Here is a 21310-nt window from a genome sequence, read left to right as displayed (position 1 = left end):
CACAGCATGATGCTGCCACCACCATGCTTCACTGTTATAGGGTATTGCGTGTACAATTTAGAGGACAAAAATGAATTTATTCCATTTAGGACAGGGGTGTCCAAATTTTTTCCACTGAGGGCCGCACACGGAAAAATTAAAGCATGTGGGGGCCATTTTGATATTTTTCATTTTCAAACCATAACAAAATATATGGATTTTTTATTTATTTTACCTTTAGGGGTCCCGGGGACCATAAATGGTCTCAGTCATTAAAATGTTAAAAATAAGTCAGATTATTATTATTTTTTAATTATTTAACACTTACAGTAAATCTCTATATCAACTTCAAGTTGAAATAAAGTAATGCAAATTAAAAAAAATGTTTTATGGCTTTTCTGTCAAAAACAACTTAGTTTTTTTATAGTAAAACTGAAATATGCAGTATTTGGTAATTAGAGCCCTAAAATATCAATAATGCAGGACACCATTGATTTAAATTATTTCATATTTTTGAGTAATCACAGTGAAAAGATAAATAAAAAATCACTAAATATATTTAGGATCCAAAAGGTGCCCCACTCATAAAGTGATACATTTTTATTAGGTTTTTCTTTTACTTTCAACACTTAAGTAACGAGATCAACTTCAGATATATCTGTCGATTTTATGCTGGAACAATTATTGTTTGTTTTATGCGCTTTTGTCAAAGAAAACTTTGATGTTTTTATATGGCTACTACATAATACATGCAATATTTACCACATAAAACATTTTAAAGTGAAATATTTGAAGTAATTGGAGCCTTGAAAATAATTCATTATAACATGGATTTTTTTTGTCATTATTATTTTTTTGAGCAATGGCAAAAAAAGAAAAATAAAGAAAGACAAAAGAAAAAAAACAGCCTGCATGGAAGCTTTTGTGTCAACATTGCAACTTTTTCTCGTTAGATTTCACCTCATTCCACTTTTTTTTATTTTATTTTTTATTTTTACAATAGTATTTCCAGAATGTGTGGCGGGCCGGTAAACAATTAGCTGCGGGCCGCAAATGGCCCCCGGGCCGCACTTTGGACACCCCTGATTTAGTATGAAGGCTGTAACATAAATTGTGGAAAAAGTGAAGCGCTATAAACACTTTCTGGATGCACTGTATGTGGCGTATTACAGTTCAGCGGACAAATGAATGTATGGGAAATATACATAAATAAAAATCATACATATTATAAAATGTGCAGCCTTGCGAGCAGCCCAAAAAAAGACTTTATTGCACATTTACTTTCTGTTAGTGTTCAAAAGGTATAAGAAATACATAAAACGTGCCGGCAGTGTTAAATATGTTGTATGTAAAAGTCAAAAAAGAAGAAGTCTACAGATGACTCGGTTTACACTGTATACCTTAAATTATAATATTTAATGAGCAATTAATTCAAACGACCGTTATCTTTCAAAAATTATTTTAAAGCTATTGAATGTTCTGGACTCCTGTTTCCATGGAGTTACCAAACACAGGGGGTCTGCAGGTTTCAACAAGTCACATTTTAGACTTTTTTAAGACCGTAATGAATATCATTTAAGACCAATTCACACCCATATGGACAAAAAAGTAAAAAGACAAAGGGAATTCAGAGGACCAGAATGAATTATAAGTATATGACTTAATTCACTGCTCTTTCACATTAGAAAACAAAATGGTTAATCTAACTACACACACCAGAAGACTCTATTGTAAACTGGTTGAAAACATGTTTGCATACATCATAACAGCCATTTTTCAGATTTGCCACATAAGTGTTTTCTTGCGAAAGGTGCAGTGTGCTTCATATCAAGTATTTTCATGTAACAACAACAAGCAGAACGTCAGCAATGGCAGAGGAACGCACAACAATATATTGGACTGTTAGCATCTCTGCTAAAGCTAAACGGTTAACTTTTGCAGTGTTTTTGCGGCTGTCAGAATTGAGGAAACGGATACAAATATCTACAGTACTACTGTATCTGCACAAAGTAGTGAAAAACAGAGTGCAGACAGTGATTGTCTAAAAAGAAAGAAGGCGATTATTGCTTGCAAGCCTCTAACAGAATCTGGATGTGAATAATGTGGATAACATTCTAATTTTCTCAGCTCATTTTGTATCTGGCATGTATGAATACACTTTACCTGTTTGTTTTTTTTAAACATATTGCTGATAAACAAGGTCTAGTTTTTATTTAAGAATGACAAGATGACATTTGCAAATCTTCCTTGCTTTCCTCACCCCACCATAAACTGAGTGTGAACAGACAACCTTTACAGCTTTTAATGTCAGTTGCTGTATAAACTTGGAGAAAAGATTAGGCATGAAAAGCTGACCTGAAATTATTGGAAGAAATAATATAATACGTTTTTTTTAAATATAGTTTTACTGCTGTGAATACACTACAACCACAGTTAAATTAGCATACGCTTACTCTATGTAATAGTATGATTTTACTAGTAAACATCTCATATTGATTGGCATCACTTTACCCACATAACACTCCTTTGGGGGGGTTAAGTTGATCCTTGTGCAAGTGTTTGTACCGTTTCAGCAACTTTTGACAGAGACTTATCCCCGATTTTTGACTTTCACATTGTCATTCCATTCACTTTCTCCACCATGTTTACAAACGCTTCCCTCCTCCATAGCTCAACATCCAGGTCCTAACCCAAATTGTGACATCTGTGAAATAATAATAATAGTATAAAAAATATATTGTATATATTATATAATAATATAATATAATATAATATATCAGGGGATCAATCAATCAATCAATGTTTATTTATATAGCCCCAAATCACAAGCGTCTCAAAGGGCTGCACAAGCCACAACGACATCCTCGGTACAGAGCCCACATACGGGCAAGGAAAAACTCACCCCAGTGGGACGTCGGTGAATGACTATGAGAAACCTTGGAGAGGACCGCATATGTGGGTAACCTCCCCCCCTCTAGGGGGGGATATACCTGGGGATAGGTTGATTGGCAACACTAAATTGGCCCTAGAGTGCGAATGTTGTCTGTCTATCTGTGTTGGCCCTGCGATGAGGTGGCGACTTGTCCAGGGTGTACCCTTTTAAATGTTCTTAGATTTTTAAGACTTTTCAAAATCGTATTTAAGATCTTTTGTGAGATTTTAGGAGAATTTTAGACATTTTAAGGCCTTCAATTCAAACTGTTGGATTTAAGACTTTTTAAGACCCAGCGGATATCCTGCAAACATCCCATTTGAGAACATGTTTAGCTTTCTACGACATTGATTCTCAAACTGTGCTGCCACAAGTGGCTTTATCTAGTGGTACTGGGGAAGAAAAGATCTGCAGAAATATTATTATTTGCTTACTTAGACTTAGACAAACTTTATTGATGCACAAAGGAACTTGTTTCACACAGTAGCTCAGTTACAAAGGATGGAAAGGGTAAGGATGGAAAGGATAATGCAGGTATAAAGTAGACAAAAAATGACTTACTGTCTTTGGAAAGAAAAAATATGCACATATTTCTCCCAGGAATTACAGGGTTTTGTCCAAAAATTCTAATGTATAGCCCTATATATATATATATATATATATATATATATATATATATATATATATATATATATATATATATATATATATATATATATATATATATATATATATATATATATATATATATAGTTGTGCTCATAAGTTTACATACCCTGGGAGAATTTATGATTTCTTGGCCATTCTTCAGAGAATATGAATGATAACACAAAAACCTTTCTTCTGGCGACTCGACCATGCAGCCCATTTTTCTTCAAGTGCCTCCTTATTGTGCATCTTGAAAAAGCCACACCACAATTTTTCAGATAGTCCTGTATTTCAGCTGAAGTTATTTGTGGATTTTTCTTTGCATCACGAACAATTTTCCTGGCAGTTGTGGCTGAAATCTTTGCTGGTCTACCTGAATCCCTCATTTTCCACTTCTTAATCAGCGTTTGAACGCTGCTGATTGTCATTCCCAATTATTTGGAGTGCGCACGAGATAGTTTCTCGTGCACACGAGATACATATCTAAAAAAATAATAATAATAATAATTTTTTAAAAAAATTATGAAAAAAAAAATTCTATATGTCCCTTTAGGGGCTCCGTATATCCCTGACCACTTAGAAATTATTTTATAAACACAATGTTTAGGACTTTTTTAAGTAGCAGAGGTTTTGCATAGGCTGTGACGCATGTTGCTTAAAAAACACAAAGAAACAAACTGAGGACTAGATCAGATTGAAAAAAACAAAACAGTGTGGTGTAAGGCCAGATGTGAAAAGAGCCATGCGAGCACATCTGTTGCTATTTTCCACATGTGCGCCACATCCCAAAATAAAAAATATGACGGTGATTCAGAGAGAACGTTGTGCGAAAGTGTCCAAAAAAGCCGACCTCAGGCGGCAGCTCCTGGATGAACATCTTACATGTCGGCGGACTTTATTGCATCACTAGACTGACTTGAAGCTTCAGTCAGTTCGAGTACTGATAATCAAAACATGTTGACATTATCACTCGACATAAGTTCATTACTTCGTATGTTAAAGGAGTCATATTATGATCTTTTATTTACATTTCAAACACTTCCTTGTGGTCTACATAACTTGTAATGGTGGTTCTTTGGTCAAAACTTTGGATTGATTACATTTTATAGACCGTTTCAAACTGCTTTCTGACTGTCTCTTCAGGGTGCGCCGTTTTGTGGGCGGTCTTATATACGTGCCTCCACTTCAACAGTGTCGCTAACGAGCCTAATCAATAATCACTAAACCTAACAAAAAAAAGTAAGGCCTAAGACTTCCGTGTTTAATTAACCACGGACGGATTCACATAATTTGCCAATAAAACCGAATCCACTGTTAAACGCAGAATATCAGGGAAGTTGACATAAATGTAAGTGAAATGTCATTGTGAGGAGAAGGAACATTTGTTTGGAAAAATATTTAATTTATTCCCGATGCACTCAGCCACCCTGAACTGAACCAAACAATGTCGAGACTGAACTACGAAGCCAAAGCGAGCAAGAACAATCCATACACCCACAACACATCTAATTTGCTGGTGTGGATGGGAACAACAGGGACGGCGTGGCGAAGTTGGTAGAGTGGCCGTGCCAGCAACCGGAGGGTTCAATCCCCGCCTTCTACCATCCTAGTCACGTCCGTTGTGTCCTTGGGCAAGACACTTCACCCTTGCTCCTGATGGCTGCTGGTTAGCGCCTTGCATGGCAGCTCCCGCCATCAGTGTGTGAATGTGTGTGTGAATGTGTGAATGTGGAAATACTGTCAAAGCGCTTTGAGTACCTTGAAGGTAGAAAAGCGCTATACAAGTATAACCCACTTATCATTTATTATATAACATCATCCATGTACGCTCAAAGTACAAACAGAACAGCGGTCGCAACTTAAGGGGCTCGTCAAGCTGAGAACAGCAGCACAGCACACTTCCCCCTTTCACAATAATAGCGTGGTGCGCCACATTCGGTCTGACTGCACTAACAAAATAAAGGTTTCGAAAAATAACCTTAGACCAGAGGTCCCCAAACTAAGGCCCTCGGACCGGATCTGGCCCACCAGCGTCCAAAATCCAGCCCGCGGAAAGTCCCAAGGTAAAAAAATAACAACTAAATTATGAAATTATATATTTTTAAATTATTATTTTTTGAAATCATATTGTTTAAAAATGCATTTGTTTAAAAATGCATTTTTCCATCGATCACGTGACTTCAAGTGCGCACACTTACAGTCAATTAGTGCGCGAGGAATATATATGTATGTATATCCATCCATCTATTTTTTACCGCTTGTCCCTTTTGGGGTCGCGGGGGGTGCTGGAGCCTATCTCAGCTGCATTCGGTCGGAAGGCGGGGTACACCCTGGACAAGGCGCCACCTCATCACAGGGCCAACACAGATAGACAGACAACATTCACACTCACATTCACATACTAGGGCCAATTTAGTGTTGCCAATCAACCTATCCCCAGGTGCATGTTTTTGGTGGTGGGAGGAAGCCGGAGTACCCGGAGGGAACCCACACAGTCACGGGGAGAACATGCAAACTCCACACAGAAAGATCCCGAGCCCGGGATTGAACACAGGACTACTAAGGACCTTCGTATTGTGAGGCAGATGCACTAATATATATATATATTCTCTTTCTCTTATTTCTTTAATGTCACACACATACACTAGGTGTGGTGAGATTATCCTCTGCATTTGACCCATCACCCTCCCCCCCTGGGAGATGAGGGGAGCAGTGAGCAGCAGTGACACCTTTGAAGTGAAAACCATTTCAGGTGACTACCTCTTGAAGCTCATCGAGAGAATGCCAAGAGTGTGCAAAGCCGTAATCAGAGCAAAGGGTGGCTATTTTGAAGAAACTACAATATAAAACCTGTTTTCAGTTATTTCACCTTTTTGTGTCAAGTACATAACTCCACATGTGTTCATTCATAGTTTTGATGCCTTCAGTGACCATCTACAATGTAAATAGTCACGGCCCCCAGCCAAATTGTTTTAACCCAATGCGGCCCCCCAAGTCAAAAAGTTTGGGGACCCCTGCCTTAGACAAACATAATGTGCTTATAGCACATAGATAGATAGATAGATAGATAGATAGATAGATAGATAGATAGATAGATAGATAGATAGATAGATAATTTATTGATTCCTTCAGGAGAGTTCCCTCAGGTTGATAGATTTAAACAATTAATATGCTTGGGCCTACAATACTGGTAAAATGATCTAAAGATGTATTGCACCAATAGATGTGAAGATTTTTACTAAATATTATTACACAAATATTACAAAAAAAATACACACTCTGTGGTGGTAAAATAAGTGTCACAGTTAAAAAACTGAAGTAAAAACAATTAAAACGGAAAAAAGTTTTCTTTTATATTGATATTGTTATTTAAATGTATTATTTTAATTGTTGTGGTTTATTTGTTACCAAATTATATCCAGATTTTTTAAAACTACATTTAAACTATATATGTTTCATGTATACAAATCAATGAATAATCATGTAAGTAATCGTGATTACAATATCAATCAAAATAATGGTGATTATAATTTTTGCCATAATCGTCCAGCCCTCCTTTAAAGTGCAACATTTTTCATCAGCCAATTATACTAAAATATGTTTATTTCCTCTAGTTTGAGGGCAAATAAAGTTGTTTATTCGATGCCGTTCTAATGAAGCAAAAGCAGGAAATACGACCTTGGGCTCACCCGGCACGCTTAAGATGTCTGGAAAATGTTAATTGATTATTCAAAGATTATTACATTTCCTGTTTATCATGTTTAGCACCAGTGAAGTTAAAAAAACATCACAGACCTCTTCAGGAAGTGTTTACGTGCGTGGGCGCCCTGCCAAAGTGCGGCCACGCAGGTCCTGTCAGAAGACTGTGTTTTCCCATGGTCCCCCCCGGACCACATTTGAAAGGTCACTCTCTGCAAACAAACCAGAGGAAGCGGAAAGATTTGAAAGTAAAAGTGAGTTTGGTCACAGTTGCTAGCAGAAGTGCAGCCATGAAACACAATTCTTTAGCTTGCAACCTGCAAAACCTCTTCTTAGCATTTGACACCTTCTTTGATGTTGATGTGGTCAGCGGAAGGTGGAAGAGCCATTAACAAGGAGTGACACTTTTAAGAGACGCACACTTCAACTATAGTCTTTTTCTTTCACATGGAAGCATGGAAGCCATCGGCCAACCGCAAAGTTAGTTTATTTAAGGATGGAGCGCCTCTGTGACTGAAAAAGTTTTAGGACTAAATTCAGTTTTGTTTTGAAATTATGTTTGCATCTAAGAGTAGATCTCGATAAGAAAATGAAATATTTATTAACTGCTACATTATTAATCATCATTTAACACCGACTGAGTGATGGGAAGAAAAGCTTGGATGAAGCCAGTTTGTATATACAAATCTCCAGACCCAAAAAAGCAGAGGGTCGGCTTTTGTTTGAAAACTTCCCAGCTAAAAAATAAATAAAAAACAGACTTCATTAGAACAGCTGTAAGTTATGATTGCTATTGTTCCACTCCAGTCCACTAGGTGGCGACAACACGCATTAGAAAAGTGGTTGACAATTTCTCGAGAACGTTGGATGTCGGACATCTTTCCAGAATTTTTAAAGTTTACACAATTTACATTTTACTGAATACGAATTTGTATAAAAAATGGATCAACTGGCTTGCTAACATAAAACCAAGAAAATATCCAATAATTAATTATAGTGTGTAAGAATGTAATATGAAAATTTCACGTTACGGTTATCGTGACCAAAATGATCTCAGTTATCAATATTATTGCGGTATTGTTGAATGTGCTCAAAAAGTTATTCTACACAATGAATTATTTTGACCAACTTATTGTTTTTAAACAAAAACTAAAATAGATACTATGTTAGAATACCCATTATTTTAGCAAGTTTTGTGTTTCTTCTGCTTCACTGATAGTGTTTTAAGTCTTAGTATTTTATCTGTATAATGGCTAAGCTTCTATTGTTTTAAACATTGGTTTGTACTGTAGCATTGTAAGATTTACTTAAATGACAAGTGCATAACAAATAAAATCGCTTATAATTTATGGCGTTTTTACCCTGTTCAGCAATCCTTGAACGCACCGTAAAAACAACTCTGTCTCGTAGTCCTCTGAGACAAGAATGATCACTCTGTAGAAAGAGAGCACAGCTTCTAGATTCAATGTGCACAATTGAATAACTTAGTTGCTCAGACAGCATGTGTTTGATTAAGTTTAAATTGGGGTATGTTGACTCTTATCAGGGAAATACGCTAATGTTTCTTGTTTTCATGTTCGCATTTACGCTAGCGAGCTGACGCCAGTCAGTCTGTGAGTTTTTCAAAATGCAGTTATCAAACACTTGTTTTTGATAATTATTTAAAACTTTGATAATAACCAGAATTTTACCGTGGTTATCTTTAATACCGTTTATTGTCACATCCCTAGTGTGTATCTATATACAATTCTACCAGCGCAAAACATCGATTACATTTTATGATTTTATTTGGTTTTTATTAATACAAACCTCAACTTCTAAAATGTAACACTTTCCTCCTTTTTTTCACATTCACGTTCATTAGTTTAATTAAAAATATGTATTTTAAAAATTGAGTTACAAGCTTTTTTGCGCTCAGTTGATGTAATATTTGTAACAGTGCTGTTAGAGCAATAGAGTTAATATATTGTTACAAGTTGTTGTTCCTCCTGAGTTTACACAAGAAACAAACATTCATTTCAAATTGAGTGTTGAGGTACCTCTATATGTGCTTTTCATTCTTCCTTGAGGTTAGGGCTACAGCTATCAATTATCTCCGTTAGAAAGTAATCTATTGATTAGTTTGACTAATCGAGTAAACCGATAAAACACACTTTTCTTGTCTCAAGCGTATTTTATGGAAAAGAGTTGAAATAAAGATTTTGATGCTTGCCCAAATCTCCATAATGCACATTGAAACTGTAATTTCACCATTTGCACATTAATGATAATAAAACATAGAAACTTTTTGTTGCGGTTAGCAGCCACACAGATCAGGGCACTCACACACCACACACTCGTGTGAAATGACGTCAGCTTATATAAAGTTCTCATATTTAAAGCACCCCCCTGGAGTTGATCAATGTTCTATTAGTCATATTCAAACAAAGCGACAACATTTTAATCAAAATTTTCCCGAATCGAATCAATAGATTTAATCAATCATTTCAGCCCTCCTTGAGGTCTCTTGAGTAATTGCGACGTCGCTCAAGTAAACGTTGACACCGAGGCCGTTTCATAGCAAGAACAGTTCCACCTTCTCCTTTAAGGGGGTCTTTGATGCCCACATGTAGGCCCACTGCAGCAAGAAGTCTATTCATGAGGCCCACGGAGCAGCAGCGAAGGCAAACACAAAGAGCTTCCTACATTGCGAGCTCAGCGCTGACCCCTGAAGGATGTGCATAGGAGGCAACCCAACGCGCACTCCAAAAACCCCAGGCTCCGCCCACCTTTGGGCTTGACCTCCATGTAAACTCTTCCCCAAAACAGCCTTGTCAGCCATGTCTCCAATGAAGTGAAGGCTGAATACTCTCCCATGTAAAAAGTTGGCACATGCTGGCCTAAGTTCTAAGCTCTGTTTATTCCAACTATTGTTTAACGTTCACCATCTTTGTGCTTCCAGTGCTGGACCAGCTTCTCATGGAGCTCCACCACTTCCTGCTCATCCTGGACAAAGAGAACCTGAGCGGTAACGCTACCATCCACAAGGGTTTGCTCACCGACCTGCTGCAGTCTTACAGCGCGTCCAACGGTACGAGTAAATAAGAGAGACATCTTTTGAAACTTGTTACTAAGCAGGAACAGATATTTTCCTAAATTCTAAAATATATGCACACATTGCATACTACAGCATTTTTCTAAGGTTCACATTTCAAGTTTAAATTGTTTTGGTGTGCTTGAATTATTAATGAATAATTTGTATTATTAATATCTTTGTAAATACCTATAATACTGATTTTCCTTTATAACGAGTTATTTTTAGAAGACCGCTTTAAAAACAGCCCTATAAGACTTATTACGTTCATTTTTGCAATCTCTGTAAGGAAAAAAAGCTTTTTTTTTTTAGCAGCAGCATCATCTGCAGGATATGGTGGGGCACTGCCCCTGTTTTCCCCTGATAAACATTTGCGGCTATCATTACTTGGCATTAACCTTATCTGCACTGCTCAATTTTGAATTAAAAGGTAACACTTTAGGTTGATTGGCAACACTAAATTGGCCCTAGTGTGTGAATGTGAGTGTGAATGTTGTCTATGTATCTATGTTGGCCCTGTGATGAGGTGGCGACTTGTCCAGGGTGTACCCCGCCTTCCGCCCGATTGTAGCTGAGATAGGCTCCAGCGCACCCCGCGACCCCGAAGGGGATAAGCGGTAGAAAATGGATGGATGGATGGACTTCACAATAAACTGAAGATGCATAGATAATAAGCAATTGTATAAACATGAAAAATAAATGCTAAAACTGTCAATTGGTTAGCTAGTTTTCGGGATATGCTTGGTGAGAAAAATACCAACAATGTAAATATCCAATGAAAAATGTATCTACTTATTCCTATTATTTATAATGAATAAAACACATAGTTTTATTCATTATAAATTATGTGCATATTACAGTAACATGTGATATTAACTTATTACATGCAAAGTGAGATATGTCAAGTCTTTAATGGTTATAATTTTGATGATTATGGCTTACAGTTTATGAAAACTTTGAATTGAAAATCTCAGATTTAAAAAACTGTAAGCCATAACTATCAGAATTATAACAAATAATGGCTTGACATATCTCATTTTGCATGTAATGAGTTAATATCACAGATTAGTTTCACATTTGAAGTAGGGTTGTACGGTATACCGGTGGTATTGGTATAGTACCGCGATACTAATTAATCATATTTGGTACTATACCTCCTCTAAAAAGTACCGGTTCCCCAGCCCCCTGCCTCCCCGTCGTCGTCACGTCGTGTCATTGTTGGTTTTACGAGCAGACGAGCATGTTTGACAGCGCACAATCACGGAGTACTTAGAAGCAGACAGTGTGTAGACAGAAAAGGGAGAACGGTCGCATTTTGGCTTAAAAACTGACGATAAAGGTGAAGTTATAACACTGAACCTCAGGAAGAGGTGCTTTAAGACATGGCTAGCTAGCTAGTGGCAGTGTTTTAGCTACTTCTAAATCCCTAATCCTCGCCTCCATGGCGACAAATAAACTACGTTTCTTACAAGTATCATCCCTGCAGGACGAGGAATGTTTCACTACACACCGTAGCTCACCGGCGTCAAAATGTAAACAAACGCCATTGGTGGCTCTACACCCAACATCCACTGTAATGATACCAAATACAGGAGCATATCTAGTCGATACTACTACGATTACATCAACATTTTTTTGCATCACAAAATCTTTTTTAGTTTTTAAAAAATGTATATAATGTTTATAAACTCAGGAAATATGTCCCTGGACACATGAGGACTTTGAATATATCCATTGTATGATCCTGTAACTACTTGGTATCGGATTGATACCTAAATTTGTGGTATCATCCAAAACTAATGTAAAGCATCCAAACAACAGAAGAATAAGTGATTATTACATTTTAACAAAAGTGTATATAGAACATGTTAAAAGAGAAAGTAAGCAGATATTAACAGTAAATGAACAAGCAGATTAATAATTCATTTTCTACCACTTGTCCTTAATAATTTTGACAAAATAATAGAATGATAAATGACACAATATGTTACTGCATACGTCAGCAGACTAATTAGAAGCCTTTGTTTGTTTACTTACTAATAAAAGACAAGTTGTCTTGTATGTTCACTATTTTATTTAAGGACAAACTTGCAATAAGAAACATATGTTTAATGTACCCTAAGATTTTTTTGTTAAAATAAACCCAATAATGCCATTTTTTATGGTCCCCTTTATTTAGAAAAGTATCAAAATACATTTTGGTAACGGTACCAAAATATTGGTATCGGGACAACACTAATTTGAAGTTAAAGCCTGAAATATACTCTTGCGTCGAGTACCTTCTGAATCTGTCTCTTGTCATGCTCATCTAAATGAGGCATTCATTTCAATTTAACAAATAATAGCGCTAACATGATAGGAGGTGTTAGTTAGTACCTGTTGTATTCAGATGACGTGCTAGCGTTACTGCTGCTAGGATTACATATAAGCGGTTCAAAATGTGACTTGCATTTATAATAATTGCATGCAGTGTGTTCAAATGTTTCAGCATATTGCTCGCGTTTGTTGCGCCCGAGCTCCGCCATTTTGAGATCTGACGTCACTACGCACGTTGCGTAATGACGTCGTCTCCACCCGGAAGGATCAATAACAGAACCGTTTGAGTAAATGGCAAGCGATTCCAAAGAGATACACTGGGATCCGGTTCTGAAAAAAAAAGTTTTTCGATTTCCATCGCTAGTTGTGGCTTTATGTTGTTGTGTTGTGGCGTTAGCATCTGTTGTGACTTTTCTCTGCCACCGAAGCTGCTTATTAAGATGAGAGTAGTAGCAGGTCAAACCACTGCTCATTGAACTTGAAATTATTTGGTTGCATTTAATTCGTTAGATACAGTAAACCAACTGTTAATTCAACCTGAAGAGATTTTGTTTCCACTTTATTTTTACTATTAATAGTGTATTATTTTATGTGGAAAAACAACAGCAAAGGTAGCATCTTAATCTACTGTTAAAATGTTGGCTACTGTACTTTTATTGGACATTTCTTGAATGTTGAAATTGTGAGCAGAAACGGTTTCCTCTCGTTAATTCAACCTGGTGTTGGTTGCACTTTATTCAAATAAGATGAATGTGTGAAGTGGATGCATTGGCCATTAATTGTTGTTTACTTGCTTGTTTGTATCTTTGATTGATTTTGACCTAATTACCTTAAGAGAAATAACTAGTATAGAGGAAACGTCACCTACAGTGCATAGTATTAATTTCACAGCCACACCGGTTGATTTTTTATTTTTGCCAAAAAGTTACTGAATCTCAGTGAATCGTTTCGGATCCTGTCGTTCTAAATAATTAAATATTGTCCGTGAATCATATCGGCAACCTCAAATTACGAATCAAAGCGAATCGTTATGTATCGTTATGATTCTTTTAGAGAGCCTTTTGGAACGCCTCCACAAACAAACATCTTGCAGGCGTATGCGAAAAGGAGGTTGAAAATGTGAAAGTGGAGCAAAATTTACACCAAAGCATATCCAATACATATCTAGAGCACAAGGTAGTGTTTTAAATGTGGATTAAAATCCCCCTTTATTAAACATGGCCACAAGTTACACTGCAGATTTACATAACAGGTTGACATTTGATAATCAATTTTTCTTGGACTTTTGTGAATTTTACATAGCATTCACCTTAAGTAAACCGTCTCCAAAACTTTGACTAATACTATGCTTCACTACTTGCATTTTCTCATGTTGTGGCGGAGGTTTCGCCGCAAGACATTTAAACTTCGCCTAATGAGTTCTTATGTAACGTTTGGTCACAGACTTCAGTTTCCCACAAATTCAATAAACGTGCGAGTCAGCAGCTGGCTATCTGACAAGCCAATGTTAGTTATTTTACCATTCAAGACTCTGCCTAACCACCGTGTAATTATTACACCCTCACAGGACCACCGCTATCAGATAGAAATGACTGAAGAGCTTGTACCGTATATGTTTGCGAAAAGATCCCACGTTTAATTTGCGAGCATTACTGCAGCTTTGACGCCTACACCAGAGAAACTTCATTTCTCTGTGTGATACATGGCCTGTTTGTTTTGCTTACTCACTGGCCGGGAAACTTAAAACATGAAAATGTTGCAATTGCTGGTGGGCTGATGTTATTTATGGAGGCTGAAAGTCGAGCTATCGGGGTGGGAGGGTTGTTTCACTGCGTCCTCACGAGAGTTTAGCGGGAACTCGGACAAAAAGGGAGGCATGTTTGCTTCTAGAACAATGATGGGTGCAATACTTTCCTTGTGTATAATCAAATACTATTTAATACATACAAAGAAAATGAGATGATGATCATATAAAAAGCTAATATCTAATAAATGTTCAACAAGATATTTTGGGAAAGGTGATAGAATAATGCAATTTTGGGCAGTTATATTAAATGCATGGTCAATAATTCTTGGATATAAAATCCCTGTGTCATCTGCAATCATGAACTTGGAAAATTTAGATGACGAAACGTAAAAGTGAAGGACAGATACTTAGTAAAGATCCTGTTGATAGTTGGCAAATAGATTATAACAAGGAAATGTGGCAAGGAGAGAATGCCTACTCAAGATCAATGGCTTCTGACTGTTGAGGAAATGTATCCCATGGAACTGCTAACACACTGCCTACAACTCCAAGTGCTAGAGTTCAACGACAAATGGAGGATATGGACAATGTTCAAGATTAATCAGCGTGATATCTAACTTCAGAAACAAAAAACAAAAAATAACTTTTGCACTTGTCTCACTGTACGTACACTACCGTTCAAAAGTTTGGGGTCACCCAAACAATTTTGTGGAATAGTCTTCATTTCTAAGAACAAGAATAGACTGTCGAGTTTCAGATGAAAGTTCTCTTTTTCTGGCCATATTGAGCGTTTAATTGACCCCACAAATGTGATGCTCCAGAAACTCAATCTGCTCAAAGGAAGGTCAGTTTTGTAGCTTCTGTAACGAGCTAAACTGTTTTATAATCATCAATTAGCCTTCTGAGCCAATGAGCAAACACATTGTACCATTAGAACACTGGAGTGATAGTTGCTGGAAATGGGCCTCTATACACCTATGTAGATATTGCACCAAAAACCAGACATTTGCAGCTAGAATAGTCATTTACCACATTAGCAATGTATAGAGTGTATTTCTTTAAAATTAAGACTAGTTTAAAGTTATCTTCATTGAAAAGTACAGTGCTTCTACTTAAAAAATAAGGACATTTCAAAGTGACCCCAAACTTCTGAACGGTAGTGTATGTTTTCATTTCATGTTCTGTACCGTAAAATGAAAAACTGAAATGATTTTAAAAAAAAAAAAGTTATGAATGATATTGCATCACTCCAGTACATTAAAAAGTACACCCCTTGCGACCCCGGAAGGGACAAGCGGCAGAAAATGGATGGATGGATGGATGAAAACTGCTGTCTAGAATGTAAATGTTCTATTAATACTATTATATGAAAAAAAATTTTAAAGAACGTAATGCTTTTCTCTAGTTGTGGAGTTATGCCTAATCACCTATTACAGTAAACAATGTAATGTAAATAATTAAATGTGATTATCTTGTGAGATGACTGTATTATGATGATAGTATATATTGATAGTATATATCTGTATCATGAATCAATTTAAGTGGACCCCGACTTAAACAAGTTGAAAAATTATTCGGGTGTTACCATTTAGTGGTCAATTGTACGGAATATGTACTTCACTGTGCAACCTACTAATAAAAGTCTCAATCAATCAATCAACAGTGAAAACATCCAATAAAAGACTAATAATACAGTAGTACCTCAACTTACTAGCTTAGTTGGTTCTGGGACAAAGCTCTTAACTCTAAACACTTGTATCTCAAATAAACGTCACCCATTGAAATGACATGAATTACAACACAAAACTTTCAGCTACAGCACGTTTGCGAAAGCCCCAACGAATACAAACGACAACACAATAAAAAAGTCGCAACACAACTTTAAAGTTAAAGTTAAATTACCAATGATTGTCACACACACTAGGTGTGGTGAAATTTGTCCTCTGCATTTGACCCATCTCCTTGATCACCCCCTGGGAGGTGAGGGGAGCAGTGGGCAGCAGCGGTGCTGCGCCCGGGAATCATTTTTGGTGATTTAACCCCCAATTCCAAACCTCGATGCTAAATGCCAAGCAGGAAGGTAATGGGTCCCATTTTTATAGTCTTTGGTATGACTTGGCCGGGGTTTGAACTCACAACCTACCGATATCAGGACGGACACTCTAACCACTAGGCCACTGAGTAGGTTAAGCCACAAAAGAAGTGACCAACATCGTAAGCGGCAGCGGTACAGCGACGCACGGACTCCCGGAACAATAATAATTTAATCAGAAACAAAATCAATTACAAGAGGTGGATCAAGGAGAATATGGAAATTAGGAAGCGAGGGGCCAACACCATCAACCGCACACCTGGGACACTGTCCTTCATCTGCAACACCAGAGCGCAGAACAGAAACTGTATGGCCGGGTCGGGGAACTTTATTTTGCAGGTAAATCTGTTAAAATGTTAGTTACCATACTTTTATTGAACATTGCTTGAATGTTGAAAATGTGAGCAGAAAAGGTTTCCTCTTGTTAATTTAACCAAAAGTGTTGGTTGCAACTTAGACTCAGACAAATTTTAATGATCCACAAGGGAAATTGTTCCACACCGTAGCTCAGTTACAAATGATGGAAAAGATGGAAAGGACAATGCAGGTATAAAATAGACTAAAAGCAATAACATATAACATATATACGTAATATTTACATAATATATGTACAGTATATGATATATACTGATATATTATATGTTTATATCATATATACAATATAACAATTACCATGTAACAGTAACATCATCCCTGGCGAGCCTGTCATACAATCAGTCCTTTGCTCCGTATCAGCTGATATTTGACACAGGCCCCCGTATCCCCATTGAGCTGCCTGGGATATGCCTGTACATTATTCTTTAACTTTGGACAGCGAGAATGAGCATGTTCTCATCCATTTGTGTCAACAAGATGAAATTAAGTCTGAAAACCTTTAACAAGTTGACTTCATGTCCGTCGCCACCCATTAGGACATGGGTGTCAAAGTCAAGGCCGGCGGGCCGGAATAAAATATTTATGGCCCCCGGGATGATATTTGATTAGTATTAGAACCGGCGCAAGGAACTTCCAATATGGGGTCCCAGGGACCCCATCAAGTCATGAAAAATGGGGTCCCACTTTTTTGTAAACGTTTTGAAAATAAATGATAAATGTATGCATCTCACATTCTGTATTGCGTTTTGGAAAAAGATTGTCATAATTGTTAATTCATTAAAAAAAATAATACAAAAGAAAACATTCATTAACTTTCTGCTTTCCTTCATGGATCTAAACTTTACCGCTGCCGGTATTTTTTTATATATTTTTATTGTAATATTTTCAGAATGTGTTTGTTCTATTTTTGGCCAAAGTAACACAAAGAAGACTATCTGAAGTTGTCTGTTTTTAGTTTTAATGCCATGATTTTAATAGTCTGGCCCGCGTGTGCACAGATTTTCCTCCATGCGGCCTCTGAGCTAAAATGAGTTTGACACCCCTGCAATAGGACTTTTCAAAGTTTAAAATACAATCCGCCTTAAAGACGGAGTATTTTATTTTGTGCTTATGCATGACTTCCAACACTAGCAGATTTTAACAAAATTGAACAGATTTGTTGCGGCGTCCAGCAAAAATAGAAGCTGTGCTTATATTTAGCGCTGGAATGCTGAACAGCATGTCGGTGACGTTCCGCTGATGGTAGAAATTGACACATTGACTCGAATAAAAACGGGAAGAGTCCGCCGGCGCGCGTGTGCCTGTCCGCGGCAGTTACGCATTCAGTGGAAATTCGGGGTAATAAACATTTCCTATGCGCGTAAAACATTTGATAGTGTAAAACCTACGCAACTTTACCATGAAACTTGAATGGCTACTCACATTTCAGTGTACTCAATGGTATTTTAAAATGTGCGATGCACTGAGACTGTAGTAAGTGGCGAGGAAACACTGTCATTGTGTGTAAGTGATGTCTAATGATTATAAAAAATGTGTAGGATATCTGCATTTTGAGCACAACCCATAGAGAGTGCTACAAGTGTCATGTGAAAAATGACAGGTTACTGTATTTAACTATTGTGACCAACTAGTCAATTTTGGGTCCCTCACTTTCGGTGACACACACAAACTACAATATTCTTCTGTTTCCATGTTCAGGTCTTGGACTTGTTCCTCTAAGCTTCCTCTCCTGGCTCTTGACTGTGTCATTATTCCAAAGCCGCATTCATCCACTGGGGACGCTCACTTCCTTTGAGCACAAGTTTATAAATAGCATTTCATCTGTTCCTATTTTCTTTCATTTTTGCTTTGACTTTCTGCTCTAGATATCGATTTCAAAGTTCTTCCGTGTCGCACCCAAAGTTGAAGACATTTCCTTTGATGTCTCGATACAAGTCAGCAGAAATTAATTCGGTTGGAACTGCCACTTTGTTTTAAGTTCATGCGACATTGTCAAAGCAATATCTTTCTAAACTGTCATTACTTCTCTATGATCAGGTCATCCTGGAAATATCTCATCAAAACAACTTCTAAAATGTAATATAAACTAAAAATAAGAGTGTTGGTGTTTATGGTAACTATAATGCTATTGTTATTACACAGGTGCCGATGAGGAGTACATCTACATGAATAAAGTGGTCGTTGGCGGAAAGGAAAAGCAGGAAAAAGGTAAAAAAAAATATGTTTTTGTTTTAATGGATGTATATTAAGCAGTAAGAGAGAGGAGTTTCAATGTGTTAGCACAGTTATTTATCATGAATGTGCAAAAATACGTTATAGGATAGAATAGACCTTTGTTTATCCCACAGTAGGGAAATTATGTGGTTGCCGTGCAGATTTTTAAATACAGTGACAAAATAAATGTTATTACCAGCAGTAAATTTAAAAAACGTAAAACACTACCTTTTATAAGATGATTACAATGTTGTTGTTTTTTTGTAGGTATGTCTATCAGCATTTCATTTGTTGGCATATCATCCTTTGAAAGAGTTTCAATGAAAAACTGTAAATGATAAACCAAATCTGATTCTGAATTTTTCTTCAGACTTCTTTAACTAATTTGGGTAAAGATAGATACTTTTTAAACTGCAAAGGCAAACTCGGTTCTGTTGTTATTGTTAGGTAATCTGTCGTGGGCAAATATAAAACTGCTAAAACTAGCAGCCTGTTAGCTAGCATGATAACAGGAACAAGCTGCAAGCTTAGCCTGTACTTTTGGGAATAGAGGCAAAGTCTATTAATTTGCATCAAGTAACACTCAACATTTAAATTAATTGTTATAACAATTTTAATTGCTGTAACGAACAGCCTGCTAGCTTAGCATTATAATTGTAAATAGCTTAGCATACCAAGTTAGCTATCCCAGGGACAGGAAGGTCAAATGCATGTCTTCTAACTGTTGTTTTCACAGATTACTGTATCTTTTAGGGCTGCCAATTAAACCAGTACGGTTTTAGCACTTAAGTATACCTACTAAATGTAATATTAAAACATAAGAAAGTCCTGGGTTCAATCCCCGGGCTCGCGGTCTTTCTGTGTGGAGTTTGCATGTTCTCCCCGTGACTGCGTGGGTTCCCTCTGATAACTCCGGCTTCCTCCCACCTCCAAAGACATGCACCTGGGGATAGGTTGATTGGCAACACTAAATTGCCTTAGTGTCAATCTTGTCTATATGCGTTGGCCCTGCGATGAGGTGGCGACTTGTCCAGGGTGTATCCTGCCTTCCGCCCAAATGCAGCTGGGACAAGCAGTAGAAAATGGATGGATGGATAATCCTTATAAGAGACTTTTGCAGTAAGCTATTACCAAATACACACAGTAAAAAATAGTCTCCCGTCTCCGCAGTTTTCTACGTCGAGGTTGTCCAAGTGGGTCAAACAGTTACAGTCGACATGAGTTATTGCACCTCTCGCTTGTCGAGTGAAAAGCAGACACAAGCTGCAGTCACAGACAACCCGAATCCCCCGCCCTTCTTCTCCAAACCCCCACCTTCACCATTTCCTGTCTGTTTCTTCATAGCTCCTCGCCATCTGTAGCCTGTTTTGTTTGGACCATAAAATATATATTTTTTTCTCTGTAGTTTTGTTTCAGAGACAGTTGGAGCTATGAGATTTGAGGCTGCAAAAAAAATTGATGAAGCTTGGTTTTTTCGTGTTCACAGGGAGTCAAGACGTTCTGCAGCTACATAATAATGCAATATTTATATTATGCTTGTCCCGTTTGTTCAGTAGGCTGTGGTGGAAAATGGTTGTTACACTCTGCCTGTTAGCCTAGCATAACAGGAACAAGTTAAGATTAAACAGCTTGCTTATATAGCAGTTCTGTGTTGTGTTTCTGATCTTCCTTTACTAGCACTCTCTTTGAAGTTGTCAGGGAGTGAGGTTTACGAACGTACAGCTTGCACAGCCACACTGGCTGGCCCCCATACAATGCCAAAATGTTATCTTCTAACTTTTTACACTTCAACATACCTTCTTCATTGTAAAAAATGTACAGGTATGTAGGCGTTAAACGTAAAAAAGTAGCACTTTTACTGCTTAATATTCTACTCCAGAACCACAGCACACAAGAGTGAGAAAATGTCAACACATGCATTCCCACTTTGTTAGCAATTAACTGCCCGTAAGTCATTGATCATTTGTCCAATGGCTATAAACATTTGATCTGTATTACATGAATGTCTTCCAAAGCATTTTGAGCACAACTCATAAGACCACCATGAACTGTACCACTAATTGAGATGAAATACAGCAACCTTACAGGTAGGAATCCAGCTTTCAACTATGTAAAATTTATACATAAACCTTCACACAGAACAAAAGGTGCTTTTGTTTATGTTCACAGAAAATGTTGAACTAAGTCTGGTACGGCGGTATTTATTAGTCTGAAAATCAAAGCGTTTCAAAACCA

The 21310-nt window shown here is 37.2% G+C and overlaps 1 protein-coding gene across 3 annotated transcripts in view; it reads left to right on the top strand.

Annotated features, from left to right (window-relative positions):
• afap1l2 (actin filament associated protein 1-like 2) overlaps positions 1-21310 on the top strand; it is a 65347-nt gene that overhangs the window by 18267 nt on the left and 25770 nt on the right. For 2 of the 3 annotated variants that reach the window (XM_062055651.1, XM_062055649.1), the window contains exons 2-3: positions 10200-10328; positions 19004-19069. In XM_062055651.1, the coding sequence (XP_061911635.1) occupies positions 10200-10328; positions 19004-19069 (195 nt within the window). Of the gene's footprint in view, positions 1-10199; positions 10329-18811; positions 18938-19003; positions 19070-21310 lie in introns of those variants that run through there. The other variant, XM_062055652.1, reaches the window with a different exon arrangement.

Source organism: Entelurus aequoreus, linkage group LG08, assembly GCF_033978785.1.
Source record: "Entelurus aequoreus isolate RoL-2023_Sb linkage group LG08, RoL_Eaeq_v1.1, whole genome shotgun sequence".
Classification (NCBI taxonomy): Eukaryota; Metazoa; Chordata; class Actinopteri; order Syngnathiformes; family Syngnathidae; genus Entelurus; species Entelurus aequoreus.
Note: the sequence above shows the minus strand (reverse complement) of the source record. Positions and strands in the feature narration are given on the sequence as shown.